At 42.4% G+C, this 21241-nt stretch overlaps 1 protein-coding gene across 2 annotated transcripts in view; it reads left to right on the top strand.

The window, feature by feature from the left end:
- IQGAP2 (IQ motif containing GTPase activating protein 2) overlaps positions 1-21241 on the top strand; it is a 219853-nt gene that overhangs the window by 47424 nt on the left and 151188 nt on the right. For both annotated transcript variants that reach the window (XM_074952699.1, XM_074952700.1), the window contains exon 2: positions 4902-5001. In XM_074952699.1, the coding sequence (XP_074808800.1) occupies positions 4902-5001 (100 nt within the window). The remainder of the gene's footprint in view (positions 1-4901; positions 5002-21241) is intronic.

Genomic DNA, 21241 nt, shown 5'->3' with positions numbered 1-21241 from the left:
CACAAGTCTTACAAGAAAGTACATTTATTAAGGTGAAAGCACTATAGAGAAAATGTATTAAAGAATAAAATCTGCATGCATTCTAAAGCTTACTACAGATTACCCGAAGCCAACTTTGGCCTCTGGTAGGCATCAGTCCTTCAAAACCCACCACTGGGTTTTACTTGCTTACAAGTTCATAACTGTCTCCGATTCAGAAACAAACCCAGGCTGAGCAGCTCACTTTATAGAGCTCCAGCCTTTGATCTTGGCCTTTGGTAGCAGGTGATGAGAGACAAAGATCCTCTCCTCAAGGTACAGCTTCAAAAAGCTGGGTTTTTGCATTACTGGATTTGGGGAATTTGCATTCACCTTCTCCTAGATGTTCCCCAGGAAAACCCACTTAACGCTTTTTTATTCCAAATGGCCATTCTTATCTGGCACATTCGCTATAGTCCCGTAAACCCCCAGATCTCACATCTCCTCCTCCCCCCCCCCCCCCCCGCAAGAAGGTACATACAATTCCAGCCCACAGTAATAGATAAACCATTCATTTAATACAATGGATCCCAAAGATACTTAACTTTCTTCAATAAGATCTCCTTAGGAGATGTCAGAAAATTTCATTTTCGTCACAACCACCTTTAAACCTCAGAAGTCCCCTGATACATTTAACATTTGCATAAATTATAAACTGGGGTGTCTTCTCAATGGAGCCAACAAGCTTCCTGGAGCCCTAAAATGAGGATTTGCACTTGTTAAGTATCACCACCCTATGGAACTTGTCCATTCTTCTTGACTTCAGTAGCTCATAAAGACAACTCCACTAGCTCCCTTGGAGAATTTAAATACTTACATTCCTTCCACTTCAGAGCTTCATATTATAACACACATTATGGATGCTCCTTTTTGGATGCTGTAGTAGCTGGTCTGTGCCTGGAGAAAATATCAGGCTCATAATGGAAACTTTACCAACCTGAACTAGAGAATCAATACTGTCATATCCACAGTTAGTCTGGGATACCGATATCGCACTGACTGGCTCATGATGAGTAATTTTAACAAGTGACTTGCTTTGTACTAATAACTCTCTCAAACATCCAGTTTTCTCTCAATAATGCTCTGACACTGTCAGTGCTTCAAACTAACAGTGCCTTTCTTCAGCTCAATAAACATCAGATAATAGAAAATATCTCTCTAGAGAAAACAAACTATTTATATTAACAAATGGAAGCAATCCTACAACAGAATAAACATACTTATAATATTTCATACCATTATGTTTAGCAACAGACTAAATCTTTTTTAGATTTGATGGATTATTGCAGAGAAAAATTGACTTGAGATTTTTTTGCAGTCTGTAAATTAGTGTCATGCTTGCTGGAGTTAATGGACTGAGAAAAGTCAGAATAAAGCATGAATTTGATTTGAGTGGATGAAAATTTTAGTGGCCGTTATAGGTGCAATCTTAAAAGCTGCAAGAAGAGGAGACATGCAGAGAAGGATAGATGCATGGAGGTGACTGAAATGGCTAAGCTTGACGTTTCAGTGTAATATAGGTGAATGTATTATACAGAGTAGCAACTCTAGGTCAGAATTTTAGGCAAGTCACTTCAACTTGTTTTAACTGCACATGTGCTTAGTAAGGATGCTCTTTAAGAGTTCTGTGATTCATCAGGGAAGTGTTGCTGTATAGTGCATGTTGCTATCAATTGTGGGCACAGAAGCATCTGTCCCACATGTATCTTCAATATGGAGGAGCTAGCCTGTTTCTTTTAACCATTGTAAATGGCATATCATGGAATTGGAATGATGTCAAATTTATTTACTATTAGGGCTGTCGATTTAATCTCAGTAAACTCGCGCAATTAACTCAAATTTATAGTCATTAAAAATTTTTATCACACTGTTAAACATAGACTACCAATTGAAATTTATTAAATATTTTGGATGGTTTTTCTGTTTTCAAATATATTGATTTCTATTACAAAACAGAATATGAAGTGTATAGTGCTCACTTTATATTTCTTACAAATATTTGCACTGTAAAAAAACAATTATTTGCCAATTCATCTCACACACGTACTGTAGTGCAATCTCTTTTTGTCATGAAAGTGTAATTTACAAATGTAGATTTTTTTTGTTACATAACTGCACTCAAACAAAACAATGTAAAACTTTAGAGCCTACAAATCCAGTCAGTCCAGGGGTGGGCAAACTTTTTTTGGCCCGAGGGCCACATCGGGGTTGCAAAACTATATGGAGGGCCAGGTAGGGAAGGCTGTGCCTCCCCAAACAGCCTGGTCCCTGTCCCCTAACTGCCTCCTGGGACCCCCTGCTCCCCACCCCCTTACCGTGCCAGAGTCTGCCGCGCCGCCGGGCAAGAGTGGCGGGCCAGAGCGCTGACGGTGTGGCATGCTCAGGCTGCGGGGGAAGGGGGGACAGTGAGGGAGGGGCCAGGGGCGAGCCTCCCCAGCTGGAGCTCAGGGGCCAGGCTGGATGGTCCTGCAGGCCGGATGTGGCCTGCGGGCTGTAGTTGGCCCACCTCTGAGTCAGTCCCACTTACTGTTCAGCCAAACGCTAAGACAAACTATTTTGTCTACATTTACAGGGGGATACTGCTGCCTGCTTATTTACAATGTTACCTGAAAGTGAGAACAGGTGTTCGAGTGGCACTTTTGTAGCCAGCATTGCAAGGTATTTACGTGCCAGATAATCTAAACATTCATATGCCCCTTCATGCTTTGGCTACCATTCCAGATGACATGCTTCCATGCTGATGCTCATTAAAAAAGTGTGTTAATTAAATTTGTGACTGAACTCCTTGGGGGAGATTTGTATGTCTCCTGTTCTGTTTTACCCGTATTGTGCCATATATTTCATGTTCTAGCAGTCTTGGATTATGACCCAGCACATGTGCGTTTTAAGAACACTTTCACTGCAGATTTGACAAAATGCAAAGAAATGTGAGATTTCTAAAAATAGCTACAGCACTTGACCCAATGTTTAAGAATAAGAAATGTTATCCAAAATCTGAGTGGGGCAAAGTGTGGCGCATGCTTTCAGAACTCTTAAAAGAGAAACACACCAATGCGGAAACTATAGAACCTGAACCACCAAAAAGGAAAACGAACCTTCTGCTGGTGGCATCTGACTCAGATGATAAAGATGAACATGCGTCGGTCCGCTCTGCTTTGGATCGTTATCGAGCAGAACCCATCATCGGCAGGGATACGTGTCCTCTGGAATGGTGGTTGAAGCATGAAGGGACATGTGAATCTTTAGCGCATTTGGCACGTAAATATCTTGCGACGCCAGTTACAACTGTGCCTTGCGAACGCCTGTTCTCACTTTCAGGTGATATTGTAAATAAAAAGCAGGCAGCAGTGTCTCCTGCACATGTAAACAAACTTGTTTGTCTGAGCAATTGGCTGAACAAGAAGTAGGACTTTGTAGGCTCTAAAGTTTGACGCTGTTTTATTTTTGAGTGCGGTTATTTTTTTTGGACATAATTCTACATTTGTAAGCTCAACTTTCATGATAGAGATTGCATAAGAGTACTTGTATCAAGTGAATTGAAAAATACTATTGTTTCTTACAGTGCAAATATTTGTAATCAAAATATAAAGTGAGCACTGTATACTCTGTTGTAATTGAAATCAATATATCTGAAAATGTAGAAAACATCAAATATTTAAAATAAATGGTATTGTTTAACAGCACGATTAATCACAGTTCAGTTTTTTTTAATCGCTTGACAGCCCTATTTACTATGGTTTAATTTTCTTATTTTTCTGGCTTGGGCAGTGTGCTTGCTGCACTAATGGCTGATCGAGAAGTGAAAAATTTTACAAATACAGAATTTTCTATCCACTAAGTGCTCTTGCGAACTCTAGAGCTAATTTTACCCACACAAAAATGCAACCATCTCTGGGGTGCGTCTGAACTTCTTGACAAGACATAGCCATACTACCCCAACTGCAGGTTTTAGAACTGAAATGGAGGCTACCTTCTCCAGGGGGGGAATTAATTACTTATGCTAGGGTAATGGCCATGATTGGAGGCATGTTGTGCTGGGTGCTGAAAAAACGCAAGTCCCCACTCCAGTGGCCTTACAATCCAAAAGATACAAATAGATCAAAGGCTGGTGATGAGGAATAATGTGCAAGCAGATAAGTGTGGTGACTGGCACAGTTTCGTTAGTTATGGGGGGCGGTTGGGTTTTTTGGTTTTTAGTAGGCAGAATGTAATTGCAGGATTTACAATTTTTGGCCAAGTTTAGTGCCATAGAAGCTGTAGACCTAAATTTTCACAAGACTATGCAGGAAATTATCCATGCAATCTTGGTAACTGTACCCACATATACTGGAGAAGTTGTCCTTTGATGGTAAGGACTTGAATTTTTACAAAAGAGGGAGGTTGGTGATGGGGATTGTATATAATGGAGTAAGGAACAACCCAGTTAGGCCTACTGCCTGTTATCTTAATATTTGCCTGAAAAAGTGGTTGCTGGGGTGTTTGTCTTCCCTCCACTTATTAAAAAAGGTGGTGGTGGGGGGAGGGGGAATAATTGAACTCTGCATGCCCCCTCAGATAAATAGTACGAAGAAGCTAATAAATCAAAGCAGGGAAAGTGTGTATGTTCAGATACTGAATGTGGTGCATGGAAGAGTGTTGGAGGAAATTTCCCCAATACTTTTATAAAACTTAGATCTTAAAAATGTTATAGTTGTAACACTGTTAATCTTTTTTTTACTTGGTGTGGTAAGAGTACTTCTGTATTTGGCAAATGTTTCTCAGTGAAGTCCTATAAAGAGCATTTTCTCAACTGCAGCAGTTTTTTTGGTTTTTTTTAGTAAAATTGCATTGTGGGTCACCTCTAATCCTTTATAACTTGACTTATTTTTTTTTTCTTTTTACAGCTATTGTGGATGATGAAAGGCTTTCAGCAGAAGAAATGGATGAGCGGAGGCGTCAAAACATTGCTTATGAGTATTTATGCCATCTAGAGGAAGCAAAAAGGTAAATAAATCAAAATAAACTCTAAAAAATCTCCAATACTGAATTTTAATTTGTTGCAATCTCAAGATTATAGCTCTGAAAAATTTTCCTGAATGACTGTCTTATTTAGTCACTGATCTTGAAATTTTATAGAATCTTAAATAATACCAAGAATCTTGTGGTGAAGGGCGGCTTTTATAATTCAGCCAGATAATAGTAGCTTTTTATGAAGTAGAGAGAAATAATAATCTTCAGAAACTAGTGGTAATTTTAAATTAACACAAGCAATGGGCACTAAAGTCCAACTGTGGAGTACTGCCTGCATAGAGCAAAGGGTTTTATGAACAACATGCAAACATAGAATGCAGTTTGTGCTTGATTCTTAAACCAGCAGTAGACCACTCATCATTATTGGACTGGGGGGAGGAGGGAAGGTGGCAAAATCACCTGCTGATGGAGTAGCATGATGTGGTACTTAATGTCACGAATAAAAGCATTTTTACACTTAATGACTACTCTTCATGTAAAAATTGATATCTAAGAGGCTCGTTCTGCTGCTGTGTTACCCTTCTGATAACTCCATAAGGGTCTCTTCCCTTTTTGTGCTTTTCTCAGGATAGAATCATCTGTGTGTGAGGAAAGGAGATTCTCTTGGATGTTTTTATTCTCCTATATACAAAAAAGATTTCTAGATGACTTAAACTTTTTCTGATTTTTTTTTCTAGCTTTAAAAGAATAGAAATATTTATTCTATGCATACAGCATATTGAGACTAAGATTCAGTGTTTCTCCCTAGAAACAATTTTTAAAACTTCAAATTTTTTTAAAAGTTTGTCTCCTGGAATGTCCCCCTCTCTCTAATCTTAACTGACACTTACACTTGTATGTATCTCTTTTTTTTTTTTTTTGCCAGGAGTCAACGGCCAATTAGAGAGACAAGGCGGGTGAGGTAATATCTTTATTGGACCAACTGATGAGGGGAGAGAAGTTTTTGAGTTTACACAGGACTATTCCTCAAGTTGGTCTAAAAAGAGAGATTACTTCAACCACCTTGTCTTTCCAATATCCTAGGACCAGCATGGCTGTAACACTGCATACAACTGCCAATTATCTTGCACCGGAGACGACATTATAATGACTTACGTTGTCCTAAAGGCTCCTGCCCCTCCTCATTCAACGTCCCATTTGTTATGCTGCTGCACTAACTGCAGTGCACTCTAGCTGTCTCATTCCTCACCTCCCTCTCTTTGAGCCAGAGTTGTTTCTTTTCTATCTATAGCTTAAAATTAGTAGTGAAATAGTGGTGACGTGTCTGCATCTGTTCACGCTCTGCTCACGTTTTGAGGTTCTCCTTGCACAAATAAGGCTGAAATGGAACCTTAGATTCTGGAGCACAACCTAGCAGCCTCCAACAGAAAATACAAGTCCAATGAACCACAGCAAATGGGGCAGTGTGACCTCTGCTGATCACAGGGTGCAGGACAGCAGTCTCTGGCCTCTTCTAACCTTGCTACGCATACCGTGCACGCCACTGCTGCCTGCTGCAGTGAAAGGCAGGCTGTGTTCACACTGCAGCGTATAGCTACAGGTGACAGTGAGAGGCTGTGGTGGGAGGAGGCAGTGAGGAAAGGCTCCAGCAGTGGGGAGCCTTTCCCTTCTGCCTCTCGCTGCTGGAGTCTTTCACTGCTGCCCAAGTCCTTCACTGCAGTGGGAAAGGGTTCTGGCAGCAGAACATTACACTGCTAAAAGTAGCAGTGTAGACGTAGAAAGCGCTGCTTGAGCATGTAGCGAGCCATATGGGGTGTATACACTAGGGTTCTGGCGTGTCTGTACTTTACTCCCCAAAGCAGTGCCCCACCAGCTACGCTCTCCTGCCTATAGCCATGCTAGCTGGACATGCAGTGTCTGTGTGCTATACGCAGCTGTAAGTGTAGAGCTACCCTTTGAAATGCCTGCGACAGCCGATTACCAGAGAGACTGGTAAGGGTGCAGCCCTCTAGCAACAAAACAGTGGAAGAGCAGCAGACGCAAGGGCAACAGAATTCAAGCCTTAACCCAAATAGGGTGTTTCCAGTCTGGGTTGTATACTTGTGTGCACCAGTTGCATCTTCAGTAAAGTCTTTGCTGCTGTCATGGAGCCCAGAGTCAGTTCTCAAAGTCCTGCAAAGTAAATGATCCAGAAATTACCATGAAAGGGGGGGAAATGACTCTTTTTCCCTTACTGAATGTACAAGATCACTCTGCTCTGGATCTTTTGAGTCCATGTTTTCCGTTACAAACTTTGCTTTTATTTTCAGGGGGGGAGGAACTTGAATGCTAGTATTTTTCAGCATTAGGACATTATTGAAAGTAGATCTTTGTCTTGTCAGTCTATGAAGAATTTTTGCGGAGGTGGCAAAATAAGTGTTCACACTTCGTATAACTAAATACCGGTTGTCTGAGAACCGACACACATGCTTAGCCACTGTTACAGAGCAGTAAAGATTGGTTTAAAGGTAGGGCTATAGTTCAGATGCCGGGAGGACAATTTTACTGCTGCTTCTCTGCAGCTCCAGAAACAATAGCAAATGCTCTGCTGCAATTAAGGAGTGGTATTGTGCAAATACAACATATACTATTTTGGCCTGTTCCGAAGGGCTTAGTAAAAGTGTCAGTGCCTAAAAGATTTGGGCCATGACATGGCTATTGGTATATCAAGGAGTTATGCAGTGCTGTAGCAGCGTTTTTTCTTTACTAGCAATGTGGTCCAGTCTTTTTGCACTGTTTATAATCAAAATGTTGTGTCCTAACAGCTGTGTGTTTCAAAATGCCAGAGTTAATTAAAAGGTGAAGAATGTGTACCGTCAGACACTTTTAAAAAATTGTTTTCACGCTTACATTCTCTACCGCAGCTTTGAGAAATCCTCCTGTGTTGAACCTGAAAGAGGAATCTCTTGCTGTTTTTTTTTCCTGTACTTCTGTAAATAGTGCCTTCCTGTACTGAGGTACAGTGTCCCTATGCTACATTTAATAACAAAATAGGAAATTGCTTTTTAAATATAATCAGCAGACTTGGAATGTCTACAGAGGGTCAGCAGGGTTTGCACAGGGCGTTATATTTGATAGTCAAAACATGTTTGTTCCATTGCGTTATACGACCAAAAAAAGCTGCCACCTGCTAATGGCAAATGTAAATCATAAAATTTGTGAATTGAACCATTTGTCCTCAAAATGTCAGCCACATGAAAATGATCTAAGGAAAATGTTTTTCCACAGTGTTAAAAAATTAATATTCTCAAGTGTCTAAAATTTATCAAAGCAATAAAGTTGAGATTAAAGCTGTCAGACTTCAATCTTTCTCCTCTACGCAGTGTAGCATGGGTGTGTAGAATGGAAGCACACGTGAGAGGAAGCAGAAAGGTTTCCTCAGTGAGTTTTAAAAATCCTACAGTAAAATACTGCAGGCTTCTTCAGGTTAGTATTAAGCTACTATACATAAAGAGCAGCATCTGTATCATAACATTTCTCAGTAAACATGCTAGTCTTGTCCTGCAAAGTGTTGTAAGAAATTGTGCTGTACACTTTTTAATTGGGTGAAGTTAATTGAAATAGTGAGAGAAACTCTTCCAAAGAGGATTTCATGGTGGTATCCTTGTAATACCTAGAATTTCATACACCCCGCTCCCTTCCCCCCCATCCACTTGGCTTTCATTTTTGCTGGTCTTTCCACAGAGCTGTGTGCAATAACTGTCTCATTCTGGACCGTAACATAGATTTGAGTTTTGGTAGCTGTCACTTGAAATTGTGGTATGCTAGTTGCTTATTACAAACTCAATGTATGCTAGCATGGTTGGCTGTGGGGATGAACTTGTCCATAGAACAAGATGGTACAGCTCCGATTGACTTGATGGAAATTACACCCACTTATGCTAGGGCTGAGTTTAATCCATAGCATCTGTATTTTATTACAATTTCTGCTTCTCTGTCAAACTGATGTATTTCATTATGGAGGTATCTGTTGTAATTACGTTGTTAAAATGGATCTCTGGGAGCAACTTTAAGCCTTGTTTTTGCTTCCTCAGCCTCGTCCCATTTTAATAGGAACAGGATATTCCTGTGAGTTATTGTCCACTGCGGGATAGGCAGACTTCCCACCCCCACGCCCCGGAGTTTTGCAAGTGTAGGAAAATAGTTAGTTAGTGTGCGGAGCCCTCTGCATTCCCCCTCCTCCAGGGGCCATAGGGATGTGGTGCTGGCCACTTCCGGGAGCGGTGCGGGGGCAGGGAGCCTGCCTTTAGCCCCGGGGCGCCACGGGGGTGGCAATCCCGCAGGCCGGTTCCAAAGCCCTGATGGCCTGCAGGCCATAGTTTGCCCACCCCTGGTTTAATGGGTACTGTAGTTAAGTGAAAAACTGTCAGCTTTCTAAGTGTAAATTACTACATCTCTTGCTTGTTGTACATCTCCCTCCCCTGGGCCTTCCTGGCTTAACTCATTTTCCCTCCCCTCTTCATGGTGGAGATCTTAGTTCTGAAATTTTAAACTTATTTAAATAAATGTGCTTGTGCTTACATGATATAAAGATGCTAAATATTAATATTTTTATTTGGAGCATGTTTGGAGGGGGAGAACTTCAGTTGTCCGTCTCTACTGTGTTCTTCCTAGGGTGGTTGTAGTTAAATGTGACTAGATTCATGATTGGGGTTTGTGGATTTTAGCCGTATACCTGAAAACAGGAAGTCCCCAGTATAAGGAAGCCTTTTCATGCAGCCATTAATCTGAGTTTTGCCCTTGTTTCAGCTTTGTCCACTTCTGAAACAGAGAATGTGAAAAGAGATGTGAAACTATATATTTTCTGAATTTCTGCAGTTGGATAAGAAATACATGACATCTCTCTGGAGAAAATGGTGGGTCCTTTTTTAAAAAAGGATCAAAACATACAAATTATATGAATTTTAAGTAATGAAACTTTTTTTATGGCACTTAACTTCTCCTGTTTCCTCTGCTGCTGAGATCAACCTGCAGTAGTATGAAGTCTCAACTTTATTAGCTTGATATCAAGCACTGAAATTTAAAAGGTAATGACACTTATCTGGGAGATTCTGCTGCAGCCCTTGATGATCTGAAGTAAAATGGGGTGGGTGTGTGTGTGTGTGTGTGTTTCGGATATGTTCAGTGTCTCATTACCAAATTGATTTAAAAAAAAAAAATCTTGTTGCTGTGTGTCCTTGGAAAACAGACTTTGGTCTGCTGTCACTAAATACACATACCTGTGACATTTCATTTCAATATTTATTCCCAACTCCTCGAGGTCAAAGTGGTATCACATGATGATTATTTATCAAAGTACTGACTGGCTAAGAACCAGAAAATAAAATAAGTTGCACACTAACTAGTATAAACACATGTTTTTAAGGCTCTATACTGCCCTCAGATGGAATGTAGGTAAACATTGGGTGTGACCTTATAAATAAAATATTGGAAATCTTTTCTAGACAGGTATCAAGGATTTACTTCCCTATAGAAGATGTTCAGATCCGCTAGTTAGCTGTACTCCAAATATAGGTTCATCGGTTGTGGGTGAGAGAATCCTACTACAGTGCAGTTAATGTTTTTACAAATAGCTTGCTGTGGGTATGTCTACACAGCCTGCAGGAGCAAGCCTCAGTTTGGGTTGATAAACTTGGGTAGTGAGGCTCATGCTAGCACTCTTTTGACGTGCTGCATAAACAGTTCTTTGAACTTGCAGCTCAGGCTCTGAAGCCCACCGCCCTCCCTAGGCTTCAGAGCCTGGGCTGCATAGACGTATGCTATAAGTCTGGCTCCTGGTATGGGCTGAAGATTGTAAACTCCTTGGGCTTTGGGTTGTCTGCTATATTGTACAGCACAGAGCATGCTCTTCATATATGTTCAAGGCCCTGGTTCATATGCATGTGCCTAACTTTAAGCCCGTGTTTCCCAAAGTGTGAGGTGCACTCCCTTGGTGTGAAGGACTAGCCAGGGGGTATGCACAGACCTGTCAGTTGTTCTCCAGAGTCTGGTTCTAACTTTTTAAAAAGGCTGGTATAGTTAAGTATGTTATGATTACAATGAGTAACTGATGCAGTGATGTCTTCCTGGGTTTGCCCACAGCTTGAAACAGCAGCTCTAAAACCTGTATTGCCCTTCTATTTCAGTGGATCTTAAAAATATTATGGGCATCTGAGTTAAATGTCAACATTAATTTATTTCACTGATCATCAAAGCATGGGGTGGGGGAAGAATGTACTACCTGTAAGAGAGCGGACCAAAAATACTTTATTCCTTCCAAGGGCTTAGAATTCCTTTTTACTCACCCAGTGCTAAACTCACTGGTGGTAGACAGAGTTAACCAAAAGAACAAACACCAATTTCTCTGCTCCACCCCTTCCGACAAGGACAGTAAGCGATTAGATCTGCTGGGACATAAGGTATATGCTGCTTCCACATTGCAGTTTTGCATTGCTAGAACAGCTGTATAATTAGCAAAGTACGACCACAAAAATTACAATAAATTCATGTCAAGTATCACAAGGGTAGCCGCGTTAGTCTGGATCTGTAAAAATGGCAGAGTCCTGTGGCACCTTATAGAGTAACAGATGTATTGGAACATAAGCTTTCATGGGTGAATACCCACTTCATCGGATGCACGTAGTGGAAATTTCCAGAGGGAGGTATAAATATGCAAGCAAGAATCAGGCTAGGGATAACAAGGTTAGTTCAATCAGGGAGGATGAGGCCCTCTTCTAGCAGTGGAGGTGAACACCAAGGGAGGAGAAACTTCTTGGCGAGCCATTCAGTCTTTGTTTAAAATCCAAAAATTCATGGACTTTATTGATCACATTCCAGAAGAAAAACAACAATTTACAGCCATAGTTTCTGAGGGACAAATAGTCTCCCGCACTGCTCTTCAAGCTGCTCTTGATGTGGCCAGTACTGTGGCACGGTCCACTGCCACAGCAGTCGTGATGTGCTGAGGGTCATGGCTCTTGTCCTGTTCCTTTCCCTGGGAGGTCCAGGGTACCATTGAGGATCTCTTGTTCAGTGACAAACTATTCGCCTCCACCACAAATGACGTACTCCACTCCATGAAGGACTCCAGGACAACTCTCCGGTCCCTAGGAATTTAAACCCCTATGACCAGAAGATGACAATATAGATACCAGCCACCTTGCCACCCCACATACACCTAGCAATTCCATAGATCTGACGAGCAACAGCAATGCCAGAGATCCAGATACCAACACCGCCGTCTCAACCCCCTCCGACCAATAAGCAAATTTGAAGCCTTGGTTCAGGGTATCGAAAACAATATTCCCACTTCAGCGCTGTCACTGCCTACGCCCATTTCCCCCATCAATGGCGCAATATTACCACCGACCAGTGGGCTTTAGAGGTCGTCACAGTTGGTTATTCTATCCCTTTCCTCTCCCCATCCCTCTTCAGGGACCCCTCTCATGAGCAACTGCTCCTCCAAGAAGTACAACATCTCCTTCAATTGGGGGGAATGGAAATTGTGCCCAAACAACACAGAGGGAAAGATTTCTACTTCCATTACTTCTTAACAGAAAAGAAAATGGGGGGATGGCGACCCATCCTCGACATCAGGCGGCTAAACACATTTATCAAAAAGCAAAAGTTCAGAATGGTTATCCTCACCACCATAATCCCAGTGCTAGAGCAGGGCGATTTGGTTTTCAGCCCTCGACTTACAGGACTCTTATTTTCATGTGACTATTCACCCAGCCCACAGATGTTTTCTTTGTTTTACCCTCTGTTTGCCACATTTTCAATACAGAATGTTGCCCTTTGGCCTTTCTACCACTGCCCGAGTTTTCTCCAAGCTCCTAGGCATGGTTACTGCCCACCTCAGGAAATGGGGTTATAATATTTCGTTACCTCGACGGTTGTCTCCTCAAAGCCTCAACGCTCGATGAAGCTCTTCGATCCCTGCAGCTTACCGTCGCTTGCTTCCTTTCCCTTGGCCTGCAAATAAAAACAAATCCACCTTATCTCCTACCCAACAACTGGAGTTCACAGGAGCACACCTCAATTCCCGAATGGCAATAGCATCTCTCCCGCTCGATTTGTTTCAACACCATAAAACTCCTGGTTACAAAACTTTGCAACAGTCCCCGGGTCACTACACAAGACTGCCTGCAACTATTAGGCCACATGGCCTTGTGTACTTTCATGGTAAAAAATGCACGCCTATACATGAGGTGCTTCCAAACTTGGTTGGCCATGGTTTACAGACTGAACGTACATGCTCTAAACAAGCCTCTATCCATACCCTTGAGTCAGATTCCCTCTGATGGTGGACAGTTCCCTCCAACCTCTGCTCAGGAGTCCCTTTTCTCCAGGACTCCCCATCACTCTTAACTACCGATGCATCCCTCTGGGATGGGGAGTGCACATGTCCCACCACACCGCCCAGGGGCTATGGTCTTCCACCAAAGCCTCCCTACACATAAACATCCTAGAACTGTGAGCCATACACAATGCCTGCTGTCACTTCCTCCCATTTATTCAGAACCAACATGCTCGGATAATGACAGACAACATTGCATGCTTGTTCTATGTCAAGTGGCAGGGAGGGGCTCCATTGCAGAGCGCTCCAAAGGGACACCTATTTCTACCCAGAGACTTTCAAACCGGATTTCTGACTGTATCCGAGTGTGCTATCAAAGTTAGTTTCGCCTCCAGCCAGCATCAGAACTCACTCCACTAGATCTGTGACTACCTCCATGGCTTTTCTACGCAAAGTTCCTCTGGCTGACATCTGTAAAGTGGCCACTTGGACTTCTGAACACACATTTGTTAAGCATTGTGCCATTACTCAAGGCCCTGTCTCTGATAAACAATTAGGCAGAGCTGTATTATCTACTGCATTTCTACCCAATCCAAAGTCCCTACCTCCTTGAGATGCACTGCTTTTAAGTCACCTGGAGTGGAGCACCCACAGGGACAGCTCTCGAAGAAAAGGAGGTTACTCGCCCTGTGCAGTAACTGACGTTCTTTGAGATGCGTGTCCCTGTGGGTGCTCCACTACCCACCCTCCTCCCCTCTACTTCGGAGTTGGGGTAGCCTCCGTTGTAGAGAAGGAACTGAGGAGACCAGTTGCACGTGTACTATTAAGACACACTCAGAGTGGGGGGCAGGGGCAGGCTCTGCGCGTGCGTGACCCATACAAGTACCGCTGTAAAAATCTACAAGCGACGGCTCAGGGACGCACCAACACCTGGCGTGGAGCACCCACAGGGACACTCATCTCGAAGAACGTCTGTTACTGCACAGGGTGAGTAACCTCCTCTTTTTTGGTGTCATGAATGAGAACTTGCTTAGGTATAGGAGTAGTCTCATAGACTGCAGTGAAACTACTCACTGTGATGGGTTTGGTCACAGAAACCCCCTTGGGACTGTCACCTGACGTGCTGAGACTACCTCTGAGCCCATTTTCCCTTTCAACTTGGGACTTCAGAACCCTGCCTTGTTTAGCCAGACACACTAGCCTGCTGCTAACACAGACCCAGGTCTGAACCACGTCCCCCAAAGCTGCAGGCTTTAACTGAAAACTACTTAGCAGGTATTCCTGTCTCCAGCACCCAGCTCCCAATGGGATCCAAACACCAAATAAATCCGTTTTACTCTGTATAAAGCTTATACAGGGTAAACTCATAAATTAATCGCCCTCTATAACATGGATAGAGATATGCACAGCTGTTTGCTCCCTCAGGTATTACTTACTCTGGGTTCATTAATGAGCAAAAAGTGATTTTATTAAGTATAAAAAGTAGGATTTAAGTAGTTCCAAGTAATAACAGACAGAACAAAGGAAGTTACCAGGCACAATAAAACAAAACACCCAAGTCTAAGCCTAATACATTAAGAAACTGATTTACTGATGCAATCTCACCCCCAGAGATGTTCCAATAGGCTTTTTTCACAGACTGGATTCCTTTCTAGTCTGGGTCTAGCAATCATTCACACCCCTGTAGTTACTGTCCTTTATTCCAGTTTCTTTCAGGCATCTCTTGGGGGTGGAGAGGCCATCTCTGGAGCCAGCTGAAGACAAAATGGAGGGGTTTCCAGGGCCTTTTATGTTCTCTCTCTTGTGGGCCGAGACCCCTTTGTTCTCCTGTGCAAAATCACAGCAACAACATGGAGTTTATAGCCACCTGGGCAAGTCACAGGTCCATGAATTATTCAGCTTTTTGCAGGCCGGTGCCATTGTTTACGTGTGTGTTTTGAATGTTCCCAGGAAAACTCAGATGTGGATTGGCGTCTCCCAAAGTCCATTGTCAGTTAAGAGTTTCTTGACTGGGCACTTACTGAGAATGGTCCTTTCTCAGGAAGCTGACCAAATGCTTCACTCTGGCTACTTAGAATCAAACACATTGAGATACAAGTACGTAGCCAATATTCATAACTTCAAATACAAAAATGATACACACACACACACACACACACAGCATAATCATACCCAGCAAACTACAACATTTCCATAGACACCCCGCTTGACCTCCTGTACAAGACCTGGTGCAACCATACGACCCTGATTGCAACAATGATCTATACGATCACAGTTCATGTTAATAACGTAACACACTCACATGTTTAAAAACCTTGCTGAATTGGGATGAGAATCTAGAAATTTAACTGTTAAAGATTTTTTTGGTGAATCTATATCCGTGCAGAAAGAAATCGGATTATCTCCAGTAACTAAAGGTTTTTCCACTTAATACAATTTTTGATCAGGGGTGAGTTGTCAAGCTCCAGGGATGATCCTATATTTTGAAGTGTCACTCCAGCAACCATATGTTCAAAAGAATGCAGAGGGCTACCATTGCTCAAAGGCATTGCTTTAAAGTGTCTCCAAGAAATTTTGATAGACTATAAACAAAAAATCCTAAATTACAGTGCAGTTTTTCCATTGACAGCAGTTGGTTTCTGACAAGTCAGGGATACGTTTATAAATTTTTTTAAAGATATACCTCTAAACTTCAAAGCCATTAATATTTAACTGCTTGACAAACGGTATTCAATACTTTCCACCCTTGTTAATGTCAAAAAGGTATACCCATGTTTCATTTGAAACAGAATTTTCTGAAGGTGGTGCATGTACGACTTACTCTGAGCTTACTTCAAGGCTGTACAGGAGCAGCCTCTCTCCGGAGGAACCTTAAAGCTTTTATGAAGGCATTGCATAGCTGGTGCTTTTGTAACCTGATTACTAGAAGACTGTTAGTTATTAATAGCTGGTTAGGTGCATGCTATGGTGCCACTTACATAACTCAGAAGGATGTTAACAAGTAGATAATTGATGATTACAAAGTCATCTTGCATACTATTTATAAGAACCTTTTCAGTTATAATAGAGCAGTTTGGGGAGGAAATTGTGTATTAAGAATTTTGTAGGGTTGGTAGGTCTGCCTTCATGTTTTGGACTTCCAGATAACTTTTCAGTGGGTAGGTATGTGTGCATGCGTGTGCCACATTGGCTCAAGTTTCTTACCAGCCTCTCACATGGCTGCTGTGTTTCTTTCTGATCATTTGGAATCTTCTCTCCCAACAGTTAAAATTGGTGTGAAATATCTGTATTTGCAGTAGAATTAGTTAATAGCTCATCTGGATGGGTACAGCAGGCTAGAAAAAACTAAGCATGTTGGACAGTAACACTAGCCCTTCCCAAGAGAGCCAAGGAGTAGGAAAAACCAAACATAATTTTTCAGCTCCTATGGGAGAAACAGAAGGCGGAATGTTAGAGTAGGAAATGTAGGAATTGCCAAACTGGGTCAGATAGTTGGCCTGTCTAGTCCAGTATCCTGTTGCTGACAGTTGCTAGTACTAGATGCTTCAACAGAAGGGGGGGTGAGGGAATTATTTTTCTGCAGGGAAATATTTTTTTATTTTTTTTCCCCTCCTAATCCCCAGAAATTAGAGGGAAACCAGCACTTTGTACTTCTGTGGAAGGTCCTGAGTGAGAACATCAGTCATGGTTGGAAAAAAAAAAAAATTGGTAAGAAATCTATCTTGAACCAAGGCTGTAGCTTGTTAAGTCTTAGCCATGACAGAGTATTTCTTTTATTTGCTTCTATCCATTTGGTCTTTATCCTTTAGATTTTAAGTGAGTTCAAATGCAGTCTTTTTTTTGTTTTTTAATTTAAACCATCCTGGTGCAGTGTATGAATTGAAGTGATTGTTAATGCCAGTAAAGCAGGCTGCTGTGTGCCTCTCTAAAGGAGCAACACACCTTATTACTCCTCTGAATGTTCCAGGAGAGGGTTGGCCACTTCAGGGAAGACTGTTTTTGTGGATATTCAGGTGTGGGGATGTGTTGAAATTTTTAAACCCAGGCTGGTGGAAGCCAGGGTGGGGCTGTTATACGTTGTTGGCAGGCTGAGGTCCAAGCACTGAACTAGTGTGCGTTGCGCACCCCACTCACAGAATTGTTGGCGTCTGGGCTGTAGGCAGAAGAGCATTTAAGGTACCCAGGGTTGCCGAGCAGGCAGTGGCATACCCTCTTATTGGTCTGGATTGCACACCAGAACTCGACAGTAGGGCAGTTGGAAGGCCCAGGGCAGGCAAGCAGTAAGCTGTGGTGGCTTTGAGTTTCTGAGCTGGCTTGCTAGCCATTATTTGGCAGATGTTAGTTGGCCAAAGAGAACTTCAGCTCTGCTGCCTAATTATATATCAATAGTGAGAGGCAGCTGGGTGCTGCCAGTGTTTGGGAAGAATGTGAAGAGTCTGACAAGTGAGGGAGGTGGAGATGTGAGCAGGAGTAACTGCAAAGCCAGCTGTAAGTGATCTGAGTTTCTGTGCTCTGGAGAGGCTGTAATATGTTTTGAGCAGTAGCAGATGGTAATAAATGGTGCATTGGAATTAGGGGTTTAACTGTCATGTAAAGCTTCTAATCGAGGGTGTGGATTTTTTAGTTTGTGTATTTCTGGCTTTAATTAGCCTGTAATTTGATTTTTTTTATTTAATTAAAAATGTGGTATTTGCAGCCCAGTGGGAAGCATGCTCAGACCCAGGCAGTTTACCCCACAGATGTGCTCATTGCAGGAGTGCTTCTGGTCTCCTTTGGACATTAATAAATGGGCTGCATCTGTAGGGGTGAGGAGAAGGGAGAGTTGTGCCTGGGCTTTCCCTTCTCCCACGATGGAAGGGGAGCTTCTGCTGATTTCAAGATGGGTGAGCATGGATTTTCAGAAATGTAGGGTGCTTAAATGGTTAGTTATACTCTAACCAAATGCTGTGTCGTCCTGTGTCCAAAACATTCAGGCAAGTAGATGGCAAAGTTTGAAAACGACCTTCAGCTTAAACTGATTTCTTATACCTTGGGTTTCTCCTAATTTTTGACCTGGAGTATATTAAAGCATGGAAGTAAAGATACTAAAACTGCTTCTTTGTTTAGCAGAACAACTTTGGTAATCTCTGAGAAAGCATGTCAAAACCATTGTTTTCTACACAATACTGCCTTTATTCTAGTCTGACACTTACATATTAAAATACCATTGAGTCAGTGTTTGTAGAATATTTTCAAGATGAGCATATTACTCTAAGGAGCCTCTGACCAAGGAGCCAAAGAAGTTTCTAATCTTGGGCATTTATTCCTCCAGTGCAACAGTTAGAATGTTGAATTGTGCTTTCACAGCATGCATAGGGTTTTATGTCGCATCCTAAATTTTGTGCCTTCTGTTAAGATGGTTAAAGCTTAAAAAACAAAACCCAGGACTTGGCAGAGAAGCAAAAGCATCTCTTCACTCAGCAGATCTGCTGCACATGTGTACGTACAGTCACAAATACTTGTGCTAATGATAAAAAGATTTGCTGCATTTCATTGTTGTTGACACAGCAGAGCCGGCACACCTAAGAAGAGGTGAGCTGGATTCTGTTTCTGTGTATCAGGCAGCTTTATACTACATTTTAATAATTACACCTGTACAAACACGTCGAGGGCAGTGGAGTTACACAGGTACCACTAGGGGCCTGCCAAATTCACGGTCCATTTTGGTCAATTTCACGGTCATAGGATTTCAAAAATCGTAAACTTAATGATTTTCAGCTATTTTAATCTGAAATTTCATGGTGTTGTAATTGTAGGGGTCCTGACCCAAAAAGGAGTTGAGGGGATGACAAGGTTATTGTAGAGGGGGTTGCTTCTACTCTTACTTCTGCACTGCTGCTGGTGGCGGTGCTGCCTTCAGAGCTGGGCAGCTGGAGAGCAGCAGCTGCTGGCCGGGAGCCCAGCTCTGAAGGCAGAGCCACTGCCAGCAGCGGCACAGAAGTAAGAATGGTCTGGTCTGTTGTTGCCACCCTTACTTCTGCACTGCTGCTGGTAGGACACTGCCTTCAGAGCTAGGCGCCCAGCCAACAGTCACTCTCTGGCTGCTGGTCTCTGAAGGCAATGCAGAAGTAAGGGTGGCAATACCATGGCCTTTCCCTTCCCCTCCCACCCCAATAACCTTGTGACACCCGACAGGACCCCCAGTTTGAGAAACAGAGGTCTCCTCTGTGAAATCTGTATATTTATAAGGTAAAAGTACCTAAAAGATTTACCATTTTTCACAGTCAGTGATGCATTTTTCATGGCGGTGAATTTGGTAGGGCCCTAGAGATCATCACTAGGGCCTAACTTAATCTGCAGAACTTTTTGACAATTGGCAGTGGTGGGTGAAAAGGAAAGATCCCATCTTGATTCTCAGAACCAAGGCTGAGGTCTCAAGCTTGGCTCTTTTTAAAAAAAGAAGGGGGGGGGGGAAGCATCTTTTTTTATACGTCTGTTGCATTTGCTATGGAATTGGACACAGACATGGAACCCCACAGTACTATTTTTAGTCACTTCAGAGAGCTGCGCTTGAAACATTTTCAGACCTGTAGGGATCATATACACATTTTTATCTTTTATTAAACTTCATGGTGTTTGTTATAGAATACCTACTGAATGTCAATTATATCATGTATTCCCTGCATGCTCACTGTTTATGGGAAGGGACAAGGGTGGAGGAGAAGGTAACTTAGCTGTGTGGGTTGCTCGTGAATTTAATGGAATCCAAGCTTGGCCCTTTTCCAGGAAGTGAATGGTGAATGAAATGCACTCTAATTCAGAAGTCTCCGTTAAAAATTCCTTTACCTCAATGTTGAGGCTGAGACTGTAAGCCCACATGTTAAGCTTGTGACAGTGGTGGCAATTGAAGAGGTTGCTTTTTACCTACAGTGCACATAGTGGGGTCTGGCATTAGAACAGGAAATAAACGTGATCAAACACTGGAGAATGTGGAGTATTCCAGGCACCACTGTGCAGTGACTCTAGTATATGCTGACTTCTTAATGGTGACTGTAGAGCATATAGCGTTTTGAACTTTAAGACTGGGATAATATAATAAATGAATTTTTAATCTAATAAAGTACCCTGTCTCTGCTAGTGCTAATGCAAAATGCTTCAGAAGTTGTAGAACCATAATAATGCATATAACATTATACTGTATGGAGGGGAAATGAGGTCTTCTTCCTTACCCTTGCTGGTGACTGTTCATGCCCTCATACATGTGAATTCCTGTCTCTCTCTGCATAAAACTTCAGACTTTAGAGGAAGAAACAAACATTTTTTGGGGGTGGGGGCATCATTGCATTTGGTAAGATACATATGTTCTAAGCCTAAGTGACTGACTACAGCATGATGGGGAAGTGAGCGTTGTTTTGGACATATGATCATGTTTCAGGGATTTGTACTGCCACCCATCACCATAGTATCAGAGCACCTTTCACTTACTATCAGTTAGCAATAGGAAAGTCCCTAGTGGCCTTCATGTAGTTGATGGCAGAAACTACACAAGGAGATGTCAAATGGGGTGATACATGGGGTTGAATGGGAGTAAACTGGTCAAGAATAACACAGTAAGTTCTTAAATCTTTATCATAAAGATAGTAGCTGAAGCTGTGTATAGATAAAATCGCCTTTGGAGAGGAGGCCAAGGATGGAGCCATGTGACACCCACAATGGAAGTGAAGGGGGACTTGCCAAATGAGACCCTGAAGGAGCAGTTGGGAGCAGCAGGGGGTGGGGTGTGTCAGAGGAGAACCGGGGAGGACAGTTGCCAAAGCCAAAGGAAGACCAGATTTGTGAGAAGTGGTATATAATCAGCTGTCAGAAGTTAACCAAGAGGTCAGAGAATGGCAATGGAGTAGGGACCCTGAGATTTGGCCAAGAGAAAATTATTGGAGACTTTGAGGAGAGGGAGGAAGCTGGATTGGAGGATGGAGT

This window comes from Natator depressus, chromosome 5, assembly GCF_965152275.1.
Source record: "Natator depressus isolate rNatDep1 chromosome 5, rNatDep2.hap1, whole genome shotgun sequence".
Lineage (NCBI taxonomy): Eukaryota > Metazoa > Chordata > Testudines > Cheloniidae > Natator > Natator depressus.
Note: the sequence above shows the minus strand (reverse complement) of the source record. Positions and strands in the feature narration are given on the sequence as shown.